This window comes from Diospyros lotus, chromosome 4 (genome assembly GCF_014633365.1).
Source record: "Diospyros lotus cultivar Yz01 chromosome 4, ASM1463336v1, whole genome shotgun sequence".
In the NCBI taxonomy this organism is placed as follows: Eukaryota; Viridiplantae; Streptophyta; class Magnoliopsida; order Ericales; family Ebenaceae; genus Diospyros; species Diospyros lotus.
The window spans coordinates 4,599,934-4,623,960 of record NC_068341.1 but is presented as its reverse complement, the minus strand read 5'-3'; the positions used below and the strand labels follow the sequence as shown (position 1 = coordinate 4,623,960).

The window sequence follows — 24,027 nt, the reverse complement described above, 5'->3', positions numbered from 1 at the left end:
GGTTGTGTGGTCCTACGGTCAACATTCTTCGAGTGTGCACCATCTGAAAATAACATTTCTTATTAGACTACAGGAACTTAGCATCTACCAAGGCTTAACTTAAGCAACTTTCATTATCTCATAAGGAAATACATATTCATTACATAGTCCATTAGGGAAATTAAAAAAAAACACTCCAACGATTCTCTTATTTGAAACTAGCCGACTTCCATATCCAGACATTTTCCTCGTCTTCGGACTCCCAAGAAGGTCCCTCGAGGTCACTCATATACTCTTCTAGTTCCATCTCATCATCAGAACTATCGAATTCTGGAAGGTGATTCTCGATTTCTATTTCCAAAATGTCCTCTTTCTCTTCCTCTCCGTCCACGCTAAAATCTTTCTCGTCTTCCTCAGGTTCCTCCCAAGGCTCTTCCTCGTACAGTTCTGCCAAACGTTAACGAATCCCCTCACAGAAGTAATAACATAAATGAAAGATTCCATTTTGCTGGACCCATTCAGCAATGGTTTTCAGCTCTCCCTCTAATGCATCAATAAGGAAATCTATTTGGAATTGGGCTAAGTCAGGCCATAGCTGGTAACTAGGTGGCACATCCTCGATAATGCCCTCAATTTGAGCTAAGTATGCATAGAGACCATCAGGGTTTTGTTCCCTTGTGTTAAGGCGATGTTTTCAATGGTGAGTTAGCACATGTTCCAAAAAGTTTCTTGACATCCTGTCGACTCAACACAAAACTTTATTAGTGCTTCCACTATTTATTGAGAATAGTAGCTGTATACTATATTAGTGTTTGATCGTGAATAGTACACCAGGTAAGCTCCCAGGGAAGAAAGATGGGTCACAAACGGACACACTTAAATACCAAGTCTTTCCTTAGCCAGAACTTTCCTAAACATGCACTTTCACTATACCACACTTAAATCTAGTAGCTTTTATGACTTCAATCATCCATCCCCGAATTTCTAAATAAGGATTTCTAAATCTAAGTTTTTTTTTTTTTTTCTAAACCTCGAGTTCATGAATTCCTGATGATATTTCCCAAGTTTTTATAGTTCTCTCTGATACCAACTGTAACGCCCCGTTCCTCTCAAAGCGTTTCTTACCCCGACGTTTATTAATTAATAATTACTTTACCAATTCTACCTCATATATATATATATATATATATTTTCTTTCTCTCATTCTCCTCATTAGGGTAAGCATAGCTAATAGCGGAAACATGATAGATCGTAACCTACTACTTAACAAGCTTTTAACATCAGAATCGTAGATTTATATTCATAATAAAATCATAACATCATTCTCAAACGTACTAGTGTTTAAACATAATCATGATCATCCCTTAATATTACATGCCGAAATATCATAATCAACATTATGGATAACATAGTAGGACATAAACATGACAAGTTATATGCATAACCGATACATTTACGCACTTCAACGAGTGCCATCACATGCCTTCATTTCCTTCGTTTCTATTATGACTTCCATCTGGAACATTAAATATTCCAGGGGCATCGCCCAATTAGATGATTGGCCATCTAAGTAAGAGTATAATATTCATGAATGAATGTAAATGCATAATGTCCTGACATTTGGCCTGTTTGAGCCGACGGGCATCCATACTTCATATGCCACTTACTATTTTTTACGACCAGCTCTTTTCAGGCCGAGGTGTATGGGTGCACCCTTAGTAAAGCAGCGATGCCCACCTGTACTCTCAAACATATGCGATGCATGAGCAATGATGGATTACATGTGAACATATGCATATCATCATCATATTATGTAAATGCATCTACATGACATACGCACACATCATTTCATGTCAACATGCCGAAACATACTTTGAAACATACATCATTTTTAACATATAAGCATACTATCAAATCATATGACACATTTTAGAAATTACCTTTCATAGACAAATTAGATTTGAGAAATACTAGCTTACCTTTGAAAATCTGCTTGATTCTCGAGAAATGTGCTTTAATCTCAAAAACGTGCTAGCCTTGACTTTCGCACTAGACTTCTAGTTATACTCAAACTTTAGTCTCAATGATCCCTGGACATCATATTTATTCAAGGGGTATTAAAACTTATTTTCCTCAAATTTTCCTCAATCGCTTAAATTTCTCCCCATTATCTCCTCAATAACTCCAAAATAAATACTTCCCCAAGCATTTTTTTTAAATTTTTCTCCATGAAAATTCATGAAACAATATTTCTAATCTTCTAAAATTTTATGGGAATTTTTCATAATTTTTTCCTATTTTTCTTCTATTTTCCAAGAATTCCCTTTATCCCAAAAATTACCAAGTAAATATTTATTTCCATATTTTCCATAAATTTCTTCCATAATAATTCATAAAATAAAACACCTGATTTTTTTTTTGAAATTTTAAAAAAAAAAATTAAACATTATAAGATAAAAGAAAATATTATCAACTTCCATCTATTTTAGATATTTTACACTTACCTTATAACACTTTTCTCAAGCTTGTCTTTGATGTGCCCAAATTCCTCTTCCTTACTCCTTACTCCTTCCTCCCAAATCTCTTTCACAAGCTCAATTTTTCTCACAATCTCTTTCTTTCTTTCTTTCTTTTTTAAATCTCTCTCTTACTCTCAAATCCTTCTTTCTTATAACCTTTCTTTTTCTAATTCAAGTATTCCAACCTTTCAAGTTTTCTCTATTTATAGAGGTTGAATTAAGTTTAGTTTAATTGTAGTGATCCACTATCTTTTATTATTTTATCATTTTTTTTATTTAATTTTCTACTAAATCTCACTCATATCCTCATCAAATCCAAGATTCTTAAGAATGATCCCTAACATTACCGTGCATCTCGGCCCTCCATCCTCCCACGACAGTCGGTGGCATGCAAGATACCTTCATCTCTATATAAACCAACGTAATTGCAGATTAAGATATGTTCTTTTCAACCCTTCCCCACAGTCTAACATTTTATAATAGGGGCCAAATGTGGAGTGACATTCCCATTTATATGCCAAGCTTCACACGAGCATCACATGGAATTTAGAAGGTGATTGATAATGAGATCAACTCAGGCTCTCTGGTTGGCTGGCTATGGGCACATCTTTGACAATGTCGTTTTCCTATATATAGCTTGCATTATATTCTCTCCCACCAATTCTCACATGGCATTTGCAGCCCCTCTTTACTGTAGCCCTTAGAATTTAGGATATATTTGATTGCGCGTATAAAATTTGTATGAAAAGAAAATATTTTCTAAGTAAATGAATTATTTAGAATTAAATTGCAGAAAAAATGTGAATTAAAAGTGTTTGATTGGTTTAATTTTCTACTTAAAAATTGTTATACTTTTCCAACTTTTGATATTTGATTGCCATTATTTTTCATGAAAATAATCATTTTTTCTAGCTTTTGGTATTTAATTATCATTATTTTTCCTAGATAATTGACATTTTCCATAGAAAGAATACCTTTTTTACATTGAAATTTGTTCATTTTTAGTATTAAATTTTACATTAATATAATATATATTAATAAATTATACACAATTATTTTATCACTACATTTTGATAAATTATACACAATAATTTTATCATTACATTTTAATAAATTATATACAATTATAGCACATTTTTATTAAACTGTATCCTAACATTATTTAAATTTTGATAAATAATTTACACAATTATTTATCAAAATTTTATATTAATATACGTATATATATATATATATCAGAATGAAGAATAAATCAAAATATTCTTCCAAAACTGCTATTAAATTGTGTCCTAACATATCAACATATCAGAGGAAACTGCTATTAAATTTTATCATTATATTCTCTCCCACCAATCCTCACATGGAATTTGCTGGCCCTCTTTACTGTAGCCCTTAGAATTTAGTGTCTCATGGAAACAAGAAAATGGCACCTTTACAGAATTTTGGTACAGAAAATATTGTAGCAATTAATAATAATAATAATAATAATAATAATAATAATAATAATAGTAATAATAATTTTTTACAAATTAATTTACCCATGGCAATAATAATAATAATAATAATAATAATAATTTTTTACAAATTAATTTACCCATGGCAATGGCAGAATAGGCCTGGCCTATAGTCTCGGTCTCTTTGTCTCTCGCAGTGCACAAGAGACTTGAGAAATGTACATCTCCTAAGGATTGGTATCTATAATTGTTTGAAAGGTTGGCTCACATGTTTCATCATCTGCAGCCTTGTCCTCCAATTATAGGGGGGAGAATAGTGTGTAGATAAAGGCCGGGAAGAAAACGAAGATAGGCTTGGGAAAAGGTTGAATGAATTTGATTAGCATGCTACAGTTACAGTGCAATTTTGTTATTTTCTCCAACCCTGTCAGTGTTGAAAGCAATAAGGCCACAAGGGTCTGAGAGTCAATCCAAAGGAATCAGTAAGGCCAAAAGGGTCTGCGAGTCAATCCAAAGGAATCTGTAAGGATGAAAAATTATTGGCAATGGCAGTATATAAAGCTGGAGAGGGGGAGAGAGATCTTTCATCATATTTCTTCCACCGATCTGTCAAGTCTCACCAGCCAGTTGATTTGGATCTGTGTATAAATGCAACTTGCAGAAACACTAACTTTCCAATTCTTCATCCAGAGCTTGACTGTTATTATGATAAATTTGATTAATAACCTTATCTTTCGTTTTTATTTGGAACAAGCAAGTTCATTCTTTTGTAAGATTACATATGATGAATTAGAACATTATTATTTTCAAGGGTAGCATATGAAAATATCACATTCACCACATCATCCACTTAACAAAACCAACATCCTCATCCTCATCCACATCCATATCCACATAACAGAACTAAAATAATTATAAAGTAATATTTAAACACTATTTGCGTCTATCAGAGCACTATGTAGAACCCACAGCATTCGCCAGAGACTGAATTACGTTTGTCGGCCGTCATTGATCACTCACTGATCAATATTGTTGATTACGACTTTTTCCATGCATTTACGGCATATAGGGCAAGTATCATTATATAGCCTCCATTTTTCTACACATTCACTGCACATGCACTGCAAAATAAGAAACTCTCCTGTCAAAAAATAAGCAACTGATGTAAACGAAATAGAAGACAGAGACCGCATATCACAATTGTTGTGCCAACCTGAAAATTTCAACATTAATATTAACATGATAACTCCCAAACTACAACAAACAAAATCCCAAAAAGTAAAATTTAAAGGAAATGATACAAAGACCATGGGAACAAAGGAAACATTAATCATGAAAAAGAAAAAAATGATGAGAAACAAAAAATCTGTAAGCATTAAATATCGACTACCTAGTCTCCCCCCCCCCCCCCCCCCCCCTCCTACTCCCAATTGATTCTTCAGTACATGTCCTTGCTGGCAAAAAAATGGATCAGCAAAGTGTTTTAGGGACTGTACGGATTATTCTACAAAAAGAAAATTTTATCAGTCATTTCTCCCATATTTAACCCACACAGATATTCTAAGTGCTAAAAATGTATACTTCTAGTAGACTTTCAAGCAACAGACAAGAAACTGACAAAAAAATGCCAGTATACCATTAACCATTTGAAATACATGCTTCACAAGTTCAGCAACAGTTGATTAGTCAGCAAAGACAGCAAGTTAGAAATGAACGGAACGACCAAAAGAAGAAATGAGAGACTTATGAACAGGAAAACCCATGCTCTTAGTGTGGGGAGCATCAAATTTTATGTGAGTTGAACTATGCTAAGTCCATATTGGAAAGTCACAGCAAGAATGGGCAAAATGCCTTAGGGTGGAGCTCAACTAATAGTGAGCTTGAAGGCAGTTCATGGTTGAGTTAATCTACAATTGTCTTGGGTAATCTTGAGAGTTCAAGGTTTAAACTAATCCACATTATGTACTTAAGACAATGAGCTTGCCCTTATCCCATTATCACTCTCAAAAGCTTGGCTTCTTGTCCTGTACGATGAATCCATGACCATTATCACTATGTTCATTGCACAATTACACCTTTGATTTCCACTCATAACAAAACAATTACTTTTAGATGGACTCTCACCATATGTCCGCATGGAAGAACAATTGTATCATTAGGTTTGTCCAGGCAAATCACACACGTGCCTGAATCCCCATCTTTGAAGCTTTCTGCAGTTGAATTTGTGATTCCATACATCTCTTCCCGTTTAAACGAAAACCCATCAATCCAGAACGTCTGTTTGATCACTCTCACATCAAAAGCATTCTTATCATCGTTCTTGTCAATAACAGCTTGAATAACTTGCATACAGGGGGATGAACTTGGCACAAATGTTTCAGCAAAGATTACAAGAGGGAACACATCTTCTCCTAGTGATGGTGTAGAAAGTTCCTCCAATGCGAAGAAACCCAAGTCAATGCCAGTTCCAGAAGGTTGACGGAATTTCTGGCCAAGCCCATCCTGAAAAGGGACTTTAGCTGGCACATAATAATCTTCAGAAATTACTGGAATAAATTCACAATTGGGCTTTTCCTTGGCAAAGTAAAAAATGGTAAACCTGTCCATCAGAAATAACCATAAAATGATATTAAGCAGCAAAAATGGTAAATCGCATTCAGAGAAGTCAAATATTTTTATGTTTCAAAATTAGAAACATAAAAAGATCAGCATGTGGCACCAACTAATTCCAACTTAGTGAAGACATCATGCAAAGTGAATTCAGGATTTCAGATCCCAAGTAATATATTCCCCCCCGGGCAATAGCATGTACACTTCTCCAAATAGATAGAACTGTCAGAAAATGTCCAACTCATCAGTTATAATAGAACCCAAGGAAGCTGTCATTCAGTATTACTTAATTTAGTTTTCTGGAGTCAAACTTTCTGTCATTAATAAAAAGTTATCAAATGTAAGGATGTCACATAGCTAAACATGAAACGTCAGTACTGTTCCTTTCTTAAGCTTAAACCTTCCACTGGACAGGATTATCTAAAGCCCACCACCAGAATAGTTAATTATATGGTTTTTTGAAACAATAGCTAGTCCACCTATAAGTGTTATCTTGAATTTGGCCACCTGCGTTTGCCACTGGGGCAATTCTCAATATGCTTCTTTTACACATTAACATTGAAACTCAATATGGCTTTTGAGTTTTTATACCATAATCAAGAAGATTGAATTCGGGTGGCTGCTTTTGTATTTTGAAGAATAGAAGAATCTAAAACAGTAGTCATAAAAATATTTTCCAAAGATAGAACAAGACAATAACTTGTAAGCTGCTCAATTACAAGCAAGAACAACAGAGTCACCTGGTATCTAACAGAGCCATGACAAACATTCAAGTCCAGGCAAAGTAATACGAAAGGGTTTTCCATGTTATCAGCTGCTCGGTTCATGACTACGCTACATTCTACAGTACCACAGGACAATGCTGTAGCTAATCCCACCTTCACTCTTTCCTAAAAAGTTTGCTTTCATTTGTAAAGACTCTCTCATTGAAAGAGGACAGTAAAGAAGTACAAGCTAATAGGAATAGAACTCTTCTTATCAACTGATGATTTCCAGAAATGGTAGACATCTGTTAGCTTTATAGGGGCATCAGTCATTATTGAAACAATAAACCTACTTCACACCAAGCCTGTACTCCATCCAGCAATACAGAATTCTTTCTCTGTTATCACTCCTCTCTCTCATGACTACAAAACTTTACTCTAATTTAACCAGGTATTTCCTCCTACAAGCACATATTTTAAATTTGCTTGGATGGTCCCCCATCATTTGTAACCGCAATATAATCCTACAAACATCAATCTTTGCTTTTGCAATTTGCGATCATTGTGAGGGTAGTATAATTTTTTCAAACCTACAACATTCCTTGAATTAATTCATTAATACAAATTTATCTAGCCTACTTGGACTGCAAATTCAACCACCACGGTTGCTTATCCATGCATTCTTTTTCTTTTCATTTTTTTGGTACGTGGTTATAGATGATATTTATGATACTGTCATCTCCATATGTTGACAACATGTACAGCATTTTCTAAATCCTTGGACCTGAATTTTAGAACAAAATATCTCCTCCTGCTGCACCTTCTTCTTCATTTGAAAGTAATCATTCCAGTACATCAAACCAGATGGTGCACCATCACTTCTTCAAATCTAGGATGATAAAGGTAAATTTACAGACCATCATTGAAATCTAAGATATTTCTAAACTAATCATCCTTCAACAATTAAGAATCTAAGAAAATAACACAATTTAATCTACTCCTCCCACAAACTAATAATGCAAAAGCACATTCTCAAAACATGATCACCAAACATTTTGTATTTTGTCAAGGGAAATGATTTATCTTTCTAGCCACAAGAATGTTATATTTAATTTTTCCCCTCCTAGTAAAAATTACTCGAGGAAATAAGATCGGAAAACTTTGTGGTGTCTAACCTCATAGGTTTGAAATGAAAATGAATCATAATTTCAGGTGAACCTACTAGTTTGTGCCACAGGTAGAATATTAGCATTTCCTGGTGACGCTACTTCGTGGGTGTCTAACTTAATAGGTTTGAAATCAAAAAGAATCATAATTTCAAGTGAACCTACCAGTTTGTGCCACAGGTAGAATATTAGCATTTCCTGGTGACGATGCTCTGCCGTTGCTCTTAAATGGCATTAATCGCGGTATTGTTTCTCCATCACTAATTTGTTGCCTACAAAAGTTTCCCGATAATCCCTTGGGTACGTTTTATACCTATGCTTGTTACCCTTTTACCAGTGCCAAATAAAAAAACTAGATGCCAGCTATGCTCCAAATCTTAAATTCCACATGAGATTGCTGCATCACAATTCAGACCCAGTTCAACGAATATCACAACCAACCAATTCATCTAGACCCCCAAAAGAATTTAATTGATACATGAATGTAAATGGTACAAAAATTGCGTACCTCCCATCACACGGTGCATCAAAACCGAATGAGATCAGATGATGATCCGGGCGCTGCTCATCAACCTCAAGCCGCAACGTATCCCCATGCACATTCACACAATTCCAAGCCTTTTCCAGCAGGTGTTCCATAGGCAGCAGCCGCGGTGCCAGCGCCGGCCGTGGCAGTGGCAGTGCCTGCCGCGGTAGCTGCCGCAGCGCTGGCCCCCACAGAGACAAATCAGTGAGTTGAGGAGGTTGGTTTTGATGGGAACTGATTCCTCTTCTTTCTCTTAAGCTGCCGCTGGTGCTGCTCTCTGCCTCTGGTACCCCCATCTTACTACACACAGAACGAGAGACGAAATTTGATTTGAAGATGGTGGAACTTGAGAGAAGAGAAGAGAGGTATTTGAAGGAAAGCTGTTATGATTAGAAGCTCTTAGAAACTGATTCAAGACTTAGATTTGCCAATCTCTCTTCACTCCTCACCCGGAAATCAAGATAACAACAGAATATAGATAACAAGAATTGAAAACAGTAAAGAAATGAAAGATAGAACAATCAAACCATCCAACAAGCACAGAATTATCCTGGTTCGGACTGCAAAGTGCAATTCTATATCCAGCCTTCTCTCCGAGAGATAAATCCACTAGAAACCAGTTGAAACAAGATACAAGAACCTCCTTTCTCTCTCTCACACAAGCTCACTGCACTCTCAAGAGAATACAAGGACTAACTTTATCTCTAAGCCTTTCTCTCTCTCTCTCTCGGCAGCATCACTCGCAAATAGAGAACAATCATAATGGTTTGTGTTATGACCGACTGCAAGATCTCGCCTCCTATTTATAAACTATAGGGAGGCAGCAATTACAAGAGTTTAGAACTTAGCCTCTACAAAAGACTAACATACCCCTCATAATAAAATAACTAAGTTAACTAATCTAACTTAGAATAAAATACAGTCAGTAAAAGCATCTTCATTCTAACAGGTTCTTCTCTTCAACTTCTAGAACTAATCTTCCATGCAAAAACTCAACAAATCTCCACCATTTTTGCATGATTATCTTCTAGAATCCAGCTCCATCAATCTGATATCTTCTCGGACCTACAAAACAACTAATCATTCACAAATAAAAATATGTAAGAGCCTTAAACAATGATGTAATTTTGACATTGGAACTGCTTTAGTAAACATGTCTGCAGCATTATCTTCACCTGCTACCTTAACCAAATCTATTTCCTTCCTATCAAGGATTTCTCTGATAAAGTGATACCTAATATCGATGTGTTTAGTTATTTGATGATGTGCTTGATTTTTAGCCAAATGAATAGCACTTTGGCTATCACAATTTAAGATTGCCTTAACCTTTCTACCTAGGAGTTCACTCACTAGACCTCTTAACCATAAGCTCTCCTTCATAGCTTCTGTAACTGCTATGTACTCGACCTTAGTGGTTGAGAGAGCTACTACCGATTGCAAATTTGTTTTCCAGCTTATGGTAGCATTCCATAGCTTAAATACATAACCGGTAGATGACCTCCTCCTATCTAAGTCTGCTGCATAGTCAGCATCAGTGAATCCTAGTATATTAGGCTCATCTTCAACACAAGCTCCACCATAAACTAAAGTCATGTTTATTGATCCTTTGAGGTATCTAAATATCCATTTTACTACAGTCCAATGATCCTTACCCGAATTAGCCATTAACCTGCTAGCAACACTCATAGCATGAGCTAAGTCCAACCTGGTACACACCATACAATACATGAGACTACCTACCGCACTAGAGTAAGGTATCTTGCTCATTTCTCTTATGCTCTCCTTATTAGTAGGTGGTTGGTTGTGGGATAGCTTAAAATGTTGTGCAAAAAGAACCTTTACCTCCTTTGCATCATGCATTTGAAATCTCTTAATCAATTTCTCTAAGTATGCCTTTTGAGATAACTTGATTAACCTCTTTTGTCTATTTCTTTCTATTTCAATCCCTAAAATCTTTCTAGCTTCTCCTAGCTCCTTCATCTCAAAGGCTGAATTTAATTTCAGCTTTAATCTATGAATCTCCACATCTGATTGACTAGCAATCAGTATGTCATTCACATATAGAAGGAGATATAGATAGAAATTTTAGATGAAATATGCTTAAGATAGACACAACAATCAAAGGCACTTCTCTTAAAACCTTGGTTGATCATAAATGTATCAAATTTTCGATACCATTGTCTAAGGGATTGCTTAAGTCCATATAAGAACTTCTTTAACAAGCATACTTGCTCCTTCTTACCCCTTACCTCAAATCCCTTAGGCTGATCCATTAGGATGTCCTCTTCTAACTCACCATGGAGGAATGCGATGGTCACATCCATTTGCTCTAGATTTAAATTTAAATGGACAATCATTGCAAGCAAGATTCTAATAGAGGTATGTCTCACCACCGGTGAGAAAACCTCATTAAAATCCACCCCAGCCACTTGGGTGAATCCTCTTGAGACTAACCTAGCCTTATACCTAGGTTTTTGCTCCTTACCTGCCCCCTCTTTAATCTTATAGAGCCACTGACAGCGTACTACCCTTTTACCTAAGGGTCTATCAACCAAAACCCAAGTTTTATTCTTATTTAGAGAATCCATTTCAGATCTCATTGCATCCAACCATAGCTTGGAATCTTTTGATCTCATAGCCTCTTCATATGTAAGAGGTTCATCACCAGATGTCTCTGTTGCGCTTAACAGTGCATATGAGACTAAATCAGAGTATCCATACCTAATAGGAGGTCTAACCTCCCTCCCTTGTCTATCCCTTGCCACATTATACCTACCTACACTAGAGGAACTATCCGAACCTGAATGTCCAGCACTGCCAGAAGGCTGGAACCTCTTAGAACTTGAGGGATCATCACTGCTACTCTACGGAAAGCTCTCTAAGGTAGGAGAATAAGGATCGGCATCATGTTGGTCCATTTGCATAGGATAATCAGCACTGTCAGTGTGCTGATCTGCTGCCAGATCCATGGGATTTTGCATGGCAGCATCCTGGACTCGCTGATCTATCTCACCAGCCTTTCCTTTTACTATCCTATCCTTTTGAAAATCTACCTTATCATCCTTTAAGAAGGAATCCTCACTGAAAGTCACATCCCTACTGACCAAAGTCCTTGGCAATCCTTCTTCTAAGGCCCATAACTTATATCCCTTTACTCCATTGGGATAACCTATGAACAGACACTTCTTGGCTCTAGGCTCCAATTTCCCTTGCTTAACATGAGTATAAGCAATGCAGCCAAATACCCTTAGATGTGCTAAGTTTGGCTTATGACCATGCCACATTTCATAGGGTGCTTTAAACCCTATTGCAGCTGAAGGAGACCTATTTATTACATAGGCAGCTGTTGTAACAGCTTCTCCCCAAAATGATTTGGACAACCTAGCATGGATTAACATGCATCTTACCCTTTCTAAAAGAGTCCTATTCATTCTCTCAGCTAGGCCATTTTGCTTGGGGTTTCCGGGGACTGTTAGATGCCTAAGGATGCCACTTTCTTTACACATTTGGGCAAATTCTTTGTTGCAATACTCAAGACCATTGTCACTTCTAATAATCTTGATTTTCATACCTTTTTGATTCTCTATTAAGGTTTTTCAGGATTTAAAAGCTTCAAAAGTTCCATCTTTTGATTTTATTGTATATACCCAAACCATCCTAGAGAAGTCATCTATGATTGACCAAAAATACCCTACCCCACCATGTGTTAAAGATTGACTAGGGCCCCATAAATCAGAATGGATATATTCTAAAGGGGCTTTCAATATATGATTTGCTTTCTTAGGGAATTTTGTTTTAGAAGACTTACCAAAAATACAAGTTTCACATTGATCCAAATCCGTTAATTTTTCAGCTCCTAGGATACCTTGTTTGGACAGTTCTCTAAGACCTGCTCACTGATGTGAGCCATCCTATAATGCCACAATTTTGCTTGATCATAGGTTTTATTTTCACCTACTGCTGCCTCACCACTTAAAGTGGTTGCTTCCAGCACATATATACCATTGTGAAGGGCTGCTTTCATGCAGATAAGGGATCCCATTGATAACTTTAAGAATCCACCATGCCCTTTATGGGAATGGCCACTTTTATCCAATTCTCCTAGGGATATTAGGTTCCTTTTTAATTCTGGAACATACCTAACAGATTTTAATATTTTTATCAATCCATCATGCATTCTACTTTTATGTCTCCTATCCCTTTTATAATACACTCATGGTTATCCCCTAACCTCACCTTTCCACCACCAATATCTTGATAGTTTAAAAACCATTCTCTATGGGATGTCATGTGAAAGGAACAACCTGAGTCTAAAAACCACAAATCCATATCTTCTAGGCAAGATGCAACTAATGCATCTGCACTATCATAGTCATACTCACATATAGAGGATGAAATTTCAGAATTTGATTTCTCCTTAAAGTCTTTCTTTCTCTTAGGGCAGAATTTCTTAATACGACCCTCTTCATGGAAATGATAACACTTAAACTGTTTCTTACCATTCTTGGACTTGCTTCTGGACTTCCCCTTTGATTTAAACTCTCTCTTTTCAGTCCTACTTCTAGCAGTAAGGACATCTCCAGCAGATTTTCCTTCTACTTTCCGTTGCAACTCCTTGGGAGTTTAATGCTCCGAAAACATCTTCTAGGGATAACTTTTCCCTACCATGTTTTAATATATCAACAAAGGTTTCATATGTTTTTGGAAAAGAATGCAATAATACAAGGGCTTTATCTTCCTCATCATAGTTAATATCTATGTTCTATAAATCAAGACATATTTTATTGAACTCATCTATGTGATTATTTAGTTTCTGCCCTTCTTGCATTTTGAATGTGAAAAACTTTGCCTATAGATACATCCTATTTGATAGCGTTAACTTAGACCATTACAAGGGTTTAGAACTTAGCCTATGCAAAAGACTAACATACCCCTCATAATAAAAAAACTAAGTTAACTAAGTTAACTAATCTAACTTAGAATAAAATACAGTCAGAAAAAACATCTTCATTCTAACAGGTTCTTCTCTTCAACTTCTAGAACTAATCTTCCATGTAAAAACTCAACAAAAGCCAAAGAATAAATAAATGATAGACATAGTAAAAGGAAAAAACAACCAGATTGGTTCGGTTCGAACTTGGAATCGTTGCCGAATTATTATGAAAGCTGCTGACACTTGGCTGGTGTGGATCCAGTTGTGTTTCGGCCTAGTTCGAGTTTTAGATACGAAAAGAAAACCAAGGAACGACATTTAAAAAAAAGAAAGTAAAAAACGAAAATAAGGGATAAAGGGTAAATTAAAAAAAATAGAAAGATTTTTTATAAATATAAGTTTTAATTAAAAATTATAAAAAATAATTAAAACATAATACAAACAAATAGAAACAATAAATAAGTTTCACAATACACTCAAACAAACATAAACTTATAGTCAATAATATATTCAAACAACTATCAACAATATTTACAATCAAGCCAACCATTAATTCGTCAAGACAAGAGGGTCAACATACACAAAAATGGGCAAGAATTAACACTTGGATTTCTGTAGATCTGGCTTTTAAGTTTTCGGCCAAAACGAGAAGCCCACTGCCAATCGCCATGACCCACTGTGATCAATGATTTTCGGCAGAGGCAACCATCCGACACTCTTACCCCCAACGACCAACATATCCAAAAACCAGCAAATCCAACGGCCAAATCTTCGCAGACCTGGCTTTCAACTTTTCGGCCAAAATGGAAAGCGCACTACCAATCGCCACGGACCACTGTGGCCAGTGGATTCCGACGATCAAAGGCAACCATTGACACGCTTACCCCCAACGACCTACACATCCAAAAACTAGTAAGATCCGACAGCAAGATCTTCATAGAACTAGGTTAAACTTTTCGGCCAAAGACCCAAATGTGTGTATATACATATATATCAATGGAACTTGCTAATAAAACTGAAAGACTTGCCTTCTTGTAGATCTGTTGGGTTTCAAAAAACATAACGTAGTCGAAAATTATTTTTTTTTTTTTTTATCAATCAAACTCTTTGACAAACTCAAATAGATCGGATCTAATTCGCAAATATATATAATCTTTTTGCACATAAACAAAAAAATCAAAAATAAAAACCAACCTTTTAATTATCCCATGCAGGAAAAAATCGAGTCTTAATAGTTAAATCTTTCTGCCGCGAGGTCACCCACACTATCCACACAAAGAAGAAATTGTAATCTATGTCAGAGCATGCGACCTGTTTTTCTCTTTCGACGAAGGCCATTTATACACGAGGAGCTAAACACCCTAGTCACACTTGTATAAAATAAGTCCCAGCACGAGGAACTTTTGGCCGCGCGTGAGCTTGGCTGGGCACTAGGCCGCGCACCTGCAACTAATAGTAATGGGAAAGCAGCCCATTTAACTGTGTCCTTAGAAGCAAGTGGACGATGTTTGAGGAGTTATGCTCTCTACGTTTGAACCCCCCCACCCCCCCAACACTCTCTCTCCTCTGTAAGCTAATGATTGTTCTTTCTTAAAAACCCCCCTTTGACTTTGTGCATCAATCTCTTCATTTTACTCATTCTATTTTATTATGCAGCCAAACCCACCCCTCTTTTCCTGATAATGTATAATGTGAATGGTGGTGGCCTGCTCGTGAGTCAGAGTTGAAAACAATAAGCTTGTGTTCGCTAATTTTCAAATTTATAAGAGAGTACTCTTTCCTCAATTTATTTACATGAAAACTCGGCTCCAGTCAGCTTGCCTGAAGACCAAGGCAAACTAGGACGCTATCACCACCTCAGCTACATTTCGAGCTCAAATATTTATCTTTGCGAATATCTGACCTGGGGAGCTCTGAGCCTTACTGACCCATTGGATTGTGTCCAAGCAGCAGGCCCACCACTTGGCACCTAACCTAGTCCCCAAGCTAGATCTTGGCCCATGAACTCAAATAACATTTCTATCTAAGTCGAGATTCTTGCGCTAGTAACGGATTCCATCAATGCCACATAACTCGCACATTGATCCTCATCAGACCCAAGATCTTCGAGAATAATCCCCAACATTATCGTGCATCTCGACCCTCTATCCTCCCACGACAGTCAGCGACACGCAAGGTACCTTCATCACTATATAAACTAACTTGATTGCAGATCAAGATATGTTCTTTTCAACCTTTACCCACCGTAACATTTTATAATAGGGGCCAAATGTGGAGTGGCATTGCCATTTATATGCCAAGCTTCACACAAGCATCAAATGGAATTTAGAAGGTGATTGATAATGAGATAAACTCAGGCTCTCTGGCTGGCTATGGGCACATCTTTGACAATGCCCTTTTCCTATATATAGCTTGCATTTTATTCTCTCCCACCAATCCTCACATGGCATTTGCAGCCCCTCTTTACTGTAGCCCTTAGAATTTAGTGTCTTGTGGAAACCAGAAAAGGGCACCTTTACAGAATTTTGGTACAGAAAATATTGTAGCAATTAAAAATAATAATAATAATAATAATAATTTTTTACAAACTAATTTACCCATGGCAATGGCAGAATAGGCCTGGCCTATAATCTAGGTCTATTTGTCTCTCGCAGTGCACAGCAAACATGAGAAATGTACGTCTTCTAAGGATTGGTGTCTATAATTGTTTGAAAGGTTGGCTCATATGTTTCATCTTCTGCAGCTTTGTCCCCCAATTATAGGGGGGAGAATAGTGTGTGGATAGAGGCCAGGAAGAAAACGAAGATAGGGTTGGGGAAAGGTTGAATGAATTTGATTAGTATGCTACAGTTTGAAACACAGTGCAATTTTGTTATTTTCTCCAACTCTGTCAGTGTTGTAAGCAACAAAACCACAAGGGTCTGAGAGTAAATGAAAAAGAATTGTAAGAATGAAAAATTATTGACAATGGCAGTATATAAAGCTGGACAGAGAGAGAGGGAGAAAGAGATCTTTCATCATATTTCTTCCTCCGATCTGTCAAATCTCACCAGCCAGTTGGTTTGGACCTATGTATGAATGCAATTTGCAGAAACAATAACTCCAATAAGCCGTGATCATTTCCAATTCTTTATCCAGGGCTTGACTGTTATTTTGATAAATTTGATTAATATCCTTATCTTTTGTTTTTATTTGGAACAAGCAAGTTCATTCTTTTGTAAGATTACATATGATGACTTAAAACATTATTATTTTCAAGGGTTGTATTTTTTAACCAAGATATAAATCAAAAAATATGAGATTTGAAAAGTATATTTACAAAAGTATTTTCTATTGTAATTCTTAAATTTTTTGAAAAATGTCACAATTCTTATCTTGAACATTCAAGATAAACTTATCCCTTCCTCACTTTCGGATAAATTATCTTAAACTTTACAAATAAATTATCTTAATAAAGGCTTATCTTACTAATTTTAACAAATAATTCCTAAAAAGTATAGGCGTTATTATCCACACCCACATGGGCTCTCAACCTTCATGTTGCCATGGCTTTATATTTTTCTCCAAAGGGAAAGAAGGAAGTAAAAACAAGAGACTCAAAAGAGAGTGAGAGAGAGAAACAAAAGTGTGGCTTATATTTGATCAATCAGGAGAATCGTTGATTAATGAATGCTTAAGAACGGGGACAAAAGAATGGATTATGTGATGATATGAAGCTTTATGGCATTTTCATTCATCATACTTTTATCTTTCCTCTGAATACAAAAAATAGAATACTGAAAACCCCAGATATCCTTCCACCCTAGGCTTGGCTTAATAAAGAAGACCAAATAGAAAACAGAAAGGAAGAGAAATCTTGTTAAGACTTGCCTAATGATTAGACTAGGCTGCATTCTCATGGATGTCAATATAATTCTTAACAAGAGTTTAAAAATCCATAGTTGAAGGACTTTCCAAACTGTAAAATAAAAAATTCACCATATTAGTAAAAAATTGAAGGATAACTCTAGAAATCTGCATCCTCTATTCATTCTCCAGCCAATGCTAGAAGATTTTCAGGTTCTCTCCTCCTTTTGCCAACTCCCATGGCAAATATTCTCAGTGCCTCTTTTCTTTTTCGCTGTTAGTAGATTGAAAAGAGTTCCTTCCCATCACCTGGAATCTTCATCCACCTTTATAGGCATAGGATTTGCCTCTCTCTCTTGCTTCCAAAATCTGCATCCTCTCACAGCCCTCTTTCTTTCTTTCTTTTCTATTTTTTACCCAGCTCTTTTTTCTTTTGTTTCTTTTTGCTGGGTACACCATCCAACTGAATATCTTGCTCAAGGATAAAAGACTATATGAACTGAAATTGCAAGCAAGGACTGGCGGAATTCATTTTCTATGTCGAAAGGAAAAGAAGAATTAAAGGGAAAGTAAGGAGTTTCAACACTTTAGTCAGATCATATTTCTTGAGAACTTCAAGAGAGGAGACAGAGAGAGGTTTCTGGAGATAAAAACTACCTTTATCAACGAACTGGGTGCCAATACCATACTCTTTTTTGCAAAAAATCATGCCAAAGTGCACCCTTATGCATACAGCGCCATGTGATCAAAGACCAGACAGAAACGAAGATATGTTTAACAACTAAAAGAACAGAAAGCACATATATTAAAGGATTAGATACGAAGAAAAGAATATTGAAAGAGTATCATACAATGGGATCCAGAACAAAGGAAGGGATCACTCACTGATCAATATTGTTGATTATGACTTTTTCCATGCATTTACGGCATATAGGGCAAGTATCATTATATATCCTCCATTTTTCTACACATTCACTGCACATGCACTGCAAAATAAGAAACTCTCCTGTCAAAAAATAAGCAACTGATGTAAAAGAAATAAAAGACAGAGACCGCATATCACAATTGTTGTGCCAACCTGAAAATTTCAACATTAATATTAACCTGATAACTCCCACACCACAACAAACAAAATCCCAAAAAGTAAAATTTAAAGGAAAGGATACAAAGGCCATGGGAACAAAGGAAACATTAATCATGAAAAAGAAAAAAATGATGAGAAACAAAAAATCTGTAAGCATTAAATATCGACTACCTAGTCTCCCCCCCCCCCCCTCCTACTCCCAATTGATTCTTCAGTACATGTCCTTGCTGGCAAAAAAATGGATCAGCAAAGTGTTTTAGGGACTGTACGGATTATTCTACAAAAAGAAAATTTTATCAGTCATTTCTCCCATATTTAACCCACACAGATATTCTAAGTGCTAAAAATGTATACTTCTAGTAGACTTTCAAGCAACAGACAAGAAACTGACAAAAAAATGCCAGTATACCATTAACCATTTGAAATACATGCTTCACAAGTTCAGCAACAGTTGATTAGTCAGCAAAGACAGCAAGTTAGAAATGAACGGAACGACCAAAAGAAGAAATGAGAGACTTATGAACAGGAAAACCCATGCTCTTAGTGTGGGGAGCATCAAATTTTATGTGAGTTGAACTATGCTAAGTCCATATTGGAAAGTCACAGCAAGAATGGGCAAAATGCCTTAGGGTGGAGCTCAACTAATAGTGAGCTTGAAGGCAGTTCATGGTTGAGTTAATCTACAATTGTCTTGGGTAATCTTGAGAGTTCAAGGTTTAAACTAATCCACATTATGTACTTAAGACAATGAGCTTGCCCTTATCCCATTATCACTCTCAAAAGCTTGGCTTCTTGTCCTGTACGATGAATCCATGACCATTATCACTATGTTCATTGCACAATTACACCTTTGATTTCCACTCATAACAAAACAATTACTTTTAGATGGACTCTCACCATATGTCCGCATGGAAGAACAATTGTATCATTAGGTTTGTCCAGGCAAATCACACACGTGCCTGAATCCCCATCTTTGAAGCTTTCTGCAGTTGAATTTGTGATTCCATACATCTCTTCCCGTTTAAACGAAAACCCATCAATCCAGAACGTCTGTTTGATCACTCTCACATCAAAAGCATTCTTATCATCGTTCTTGTCAATAACAGCTTGAATAACTTGCATACAGGGGGATGAACTTGGCACAAATGTTTCAGCAAAGATTACAAGAGGGAACACATCTTCTCCTAGTGATGGTGTAGAAAGTTCCTCCAATGCGAAGAAACCCAAGTCAATGCCAGTTCCAGAAGGTTGACGGAATTTCTGGCCAAGCCCATCCTGAAAAGGGACTTTAGCTGGCACATAATAATCTTCAGAAATTACTGGAATAAATTCACAATTGGGCTTTTCCTTGGCAAAGTAAAAAATGGTAAACCTGTCCATCAGAAATAACCATAAAATGATATTAAGCAGCAAAAATGGTAAATCGCATTCAGAGAAGTCAAATATTTTTATGTTTCAAAATTAGAAACATAAAAAGATCAGCATGTGGCACCAACTAATTCCAACTTAGTGAAGACATCATGCAAAGTGAATTCAGGATTTCAGATCCCAAGTAATATATTCCCCCCCCGGGCAATAGCATGTACACTTCTCCAAATAGATAGAACTGTCAGAAAATGTCCAACTCATCAGTTATAATAGAACCCAAGGAAGCTGTCATTCAGTATTACTTAATTTAGTTTTCTGGAGTCAAACTTTCTGTCATTAATAAAAAGTTATCAAATGTAAGGATGTCACATAGCTAAACATGAAACGTCAGTACTGTTCCTTTCTTAAGCTTAAACCTTCCACTGGACAGGATTATCTAAAGCCCACCACCAGAATAGTTAATTATATGGTTTTTTGAAACAATAGCTAGTCCACCTATAAGTGTTATCTTGAATTTGGCCACCTGCGTTTGCCACTGGGGCAATTCTCAATATGCTTCTTTTACACATTAACATTGAAACTCAATATGGCTTTTGAGTTTTTATACCATAATCAAGAAGATTGAATTCGGGTGGCTGCTTTTGTATTTTGAAGAATAGAAGAATCTAAAACAGTAGTCATAAAAATATTTTCCAAAGATAGAACAAGACAATAACTTGTAAGCTGCTCAATTACAAGCAAGAACAACAGAGTCACCTGGTATCTAACAGAGCCATGACAAACATTCAAGTCCAGGCAAAGTAATACGAAAGGGTTTTCCATGTTATCAGCTGCTCGGTTCATGACTACGCTACATTCTACAGTACCACAGGACAATGCTGTAGCTAATCCCACCTTCACTCTTTCCTAAAAAGTTTGCTTTCATTTGTAAAGACTCTCTCATTGAAAGAGGGCAGTAAAGAAGTACAAGCTAATAGGAATAGAACTCTTCTTATCAACTGATGATTTCCAGAAATAGTACACGTCTGTTAGCTTTATAGTTTATAGTATCGCACATGCTTAGACTTGTGCGTTGTGCTTCCAAAGTTGTACCTAATAGAGTGCATATATACCTAATACACATGAAAAAAATATTTAACTTTTTTGTCTCTTTCTCAAAACAACATCCTCCCATTTGTACAATTGCAGTGCCCCACCTTCCAGAGTAAAATCAAAATCCAGGATAGCATTAAGTCATCTTTGGCAAGCTTATTTATCTGCACATTTACTTTCATAAATAAATATCCCTAACGTCATGTAGTCTGGTCTTGAAAATAATCCATATTCTCTTTGTTCTATGTTTTATAGAAGCTAATGTTTCATCATGTCCACAAGAAAGTAAATGATAAAGTGAGACAACACATGATGACTTCAATCATGCAGCTGAATATATACACAACATTCATTTAAAGAATTGGGATAAAGGTTAAGTTAAAAGTCTAAAAATATTGACCAGAGAGACATGATACTAACAAAGAGCGCAACAAAAGCAGATGTAACCCAAACTTCAACACCATCTGCAAGTGTGCATATTGAACCTGGAGTGATTTGAACTTGTTATTTCTGTAAATAACTCAAAGGTCCAATAGAACAAGGGCTAGCTAGTAGTAAAACAAGGATGGCCATAAAAGCAGTATATCCCCAAGTTTCACTTGAAAAATATAAAATTTGGAAAAAAAAAAAAAGCACAAAAAAATATGAAACCAATACAAATAGCAACAAAACCAAGTATAGCGAGTGTGAGACATGGTGAAAGGAAGCCTGAATTGGTTGATGGCCTACTACAAATTATGATGCAACAACCATGCACAAAAACCATCAGAGCCAGAAAGAAGAGAGCTAAAGCAATTCAGAGAGAGCAAGCAGCAGTGGAAATCATATACGGAGCAGCAAGGATTTTCTTTATTCTTTCGCAATCCCCTCTCTCAATTGAGGTTGGGACTCCATATTTATAGTGAAGGAATCAAGGTAGAGAATCATCATCTGTCATGGCCTAGAATCCTGTTAGAGGAGGGACCATATGTTGGAGGGGTGACATTGGTATCGATCACTATATCTGCATTTAGTACCTGAACAAACCATTGCCAACGTTGGAGTATAAGCATTTATTCATACTATTGGCATTTGCTCATGGGAGTATTCACAAACCATTTGTTCATGGAAGCACGGAGAATTCTGTAAGGTTTTGTATTGTGTTTGTCAGATATTTATCCAACAAATTAGACAATGAAACAAGTTAAAAAAAAAGTTGAAAATCAATTATAAATTAAAATAAATGCAGATTTAATTTATTAGTCCTCATTTGTCTCTTCAACAAAGTTCTACAATCCATTTCTCCCCTCAATTGATCAACAGTAATCTATTCTCCATTTGGTCACAGAACTGGACAGGGGTTGAGGTTCTTCGTTGGGGTCTGGATTTTCTTATTGGTGCTCACTGCTTCCCGTTAACACCTCTGCCACCATGAGCTATGTAACCCACTCTTCAAAGTTCCAGCAAAACTCTCTTCTTTTTTTCTTTTTTGCACTTGCACGTAGCCTGAAGATTTTTAGATGGTTTTCTCTTTATTTTTTCATCTTGAGATTTGCTTTTAAACTACTTTTTCTCCTAAAAGAATATATTTCCAACTGCCTGGCACTTTAAGACTGGCTGGCTTTATAGTCATCTCACAAAATTTTTCTTCCCACTTGGCAAGTGTGCCAGTCACAAAATACAGAACAAGTAAATGGTACAAAAATTTAATTGATACATGAACGTAAATGGTACAAAAATTGCGTACCTCCCATCACACGGTGCATCAAAACCGAATGAGATCAGATGATGATCTGGGCGTTGCTCATCAACCTCAAGCCGCAACGTATCCCCATGCACATTCACACAATTCCTGGCATTTTCCAGCAGGTGTTCCATAGGCAGCGGCGGCGACGGCGGCCGGGGCGGCGGCGGCAGGGGCGACGGCGGCCGGGGCGGCGGCGGCAGGGGCGACGGCGGCCGGGGAGGCGGCTGCAGGGGCGGCGCCGGCCCCGGCGGCAGGGGCGGCGGAGGAGGCGGCAGGGGCGGCGCCGGCCGCGGTAGCTGCCGCAGCGCCGGCCCCCACGGAGACAAATCAGTGAGTTGAGGAGGTTGGTTTTGATGGGAACTTTCTCTTCTTCTTTCTCTTAAGCTGCCACTGGCGCTGCTCTCTGCCTCTGGTACCCCCATCTTACTACACACAGAACGAGAGACGAATTTTGAGACAAATTGCCCAAGATGGCGACGAAAGCTTACTGTAGACGAAGATGGCGACGAGGATGAACGGCGGTCTGCAAGTCGGAATCGGAGGTCGACTTCAGAGGAGATGGCGAACACGAAGATAGCTCGCTGAAACAGATAACAAGATGACTTCCGGTGGACAAAGACTCCAGATCGATGGTCGAAGACCAAGATCGCTTACTGAAACAGAGAGAAAAACCAAGATCGGTGGACGAAGACCAAGATCGCTCGCCGGATCTACAGAAATAAGAACAGAACGAGGACGGAAACCTTACCGTGGAAGAAGATGCAGATGCGCCGGTGGTCTGAAAATCGAAATCAGAGATGGTCTTCTGCGAAGATGGCGATGAAAACGAAGTCAGAGCTGGTCATCTGTGGAGATGGCGACGAAGCCCAAGTCCAAGATTGATGGCGGTGGATAACGAGTCACAGGAAGTCGAAGATGGTCTTCTTCGGCGGTGGATGGCGACTCACAGGAAGTCGGAGATGGCGACGAAGCCCAAGTAGGGGCTCGACTTCGGCGGTGGATGGCGACGAAGAGGAAGGG

At 37.1% G+C, this 24,027-nt stretch overlaps 1 protein-coding gene across 1 annotated transcript; it reads right to left on the bottom strand.

Moving 5' to 3' along the window:
* Nucleotides 1-4,683: 4,683 nt before the first annotated feature.
* On the bottom strand, nucleotides 4,684-23,657 carry LOC127799950 (uncharacterized). Its single transcript, XM_052334255.1, has 7 exons — nucleotides 23,228-23,657; nucleotides 23,008-23,167; nucleotides 19,719-20,193; nucleotides 18,623-18,723; nucleotides 8,941-9,258; nucleotides 6,077-6,551; nucleotides 4,684-5,073 (listed from the first exon to the last, which is right to left on the bottom strand). The coding sequence occupies exons 1-7, from the start codon at nucleotides 23,427-23,429 to the stop codon at nucleotides 4,969-4,971; spliced, it is 1,836 nt and encodes a 611-aa protein (XP_052190215.1). The 5' UTR covers nucleotides 23,430-23,657; the 3' UTR covers nucleotides 4,684-4,968.
* Nucleotides 23,658-24,027: the final 370 nt, after the last annotated feature.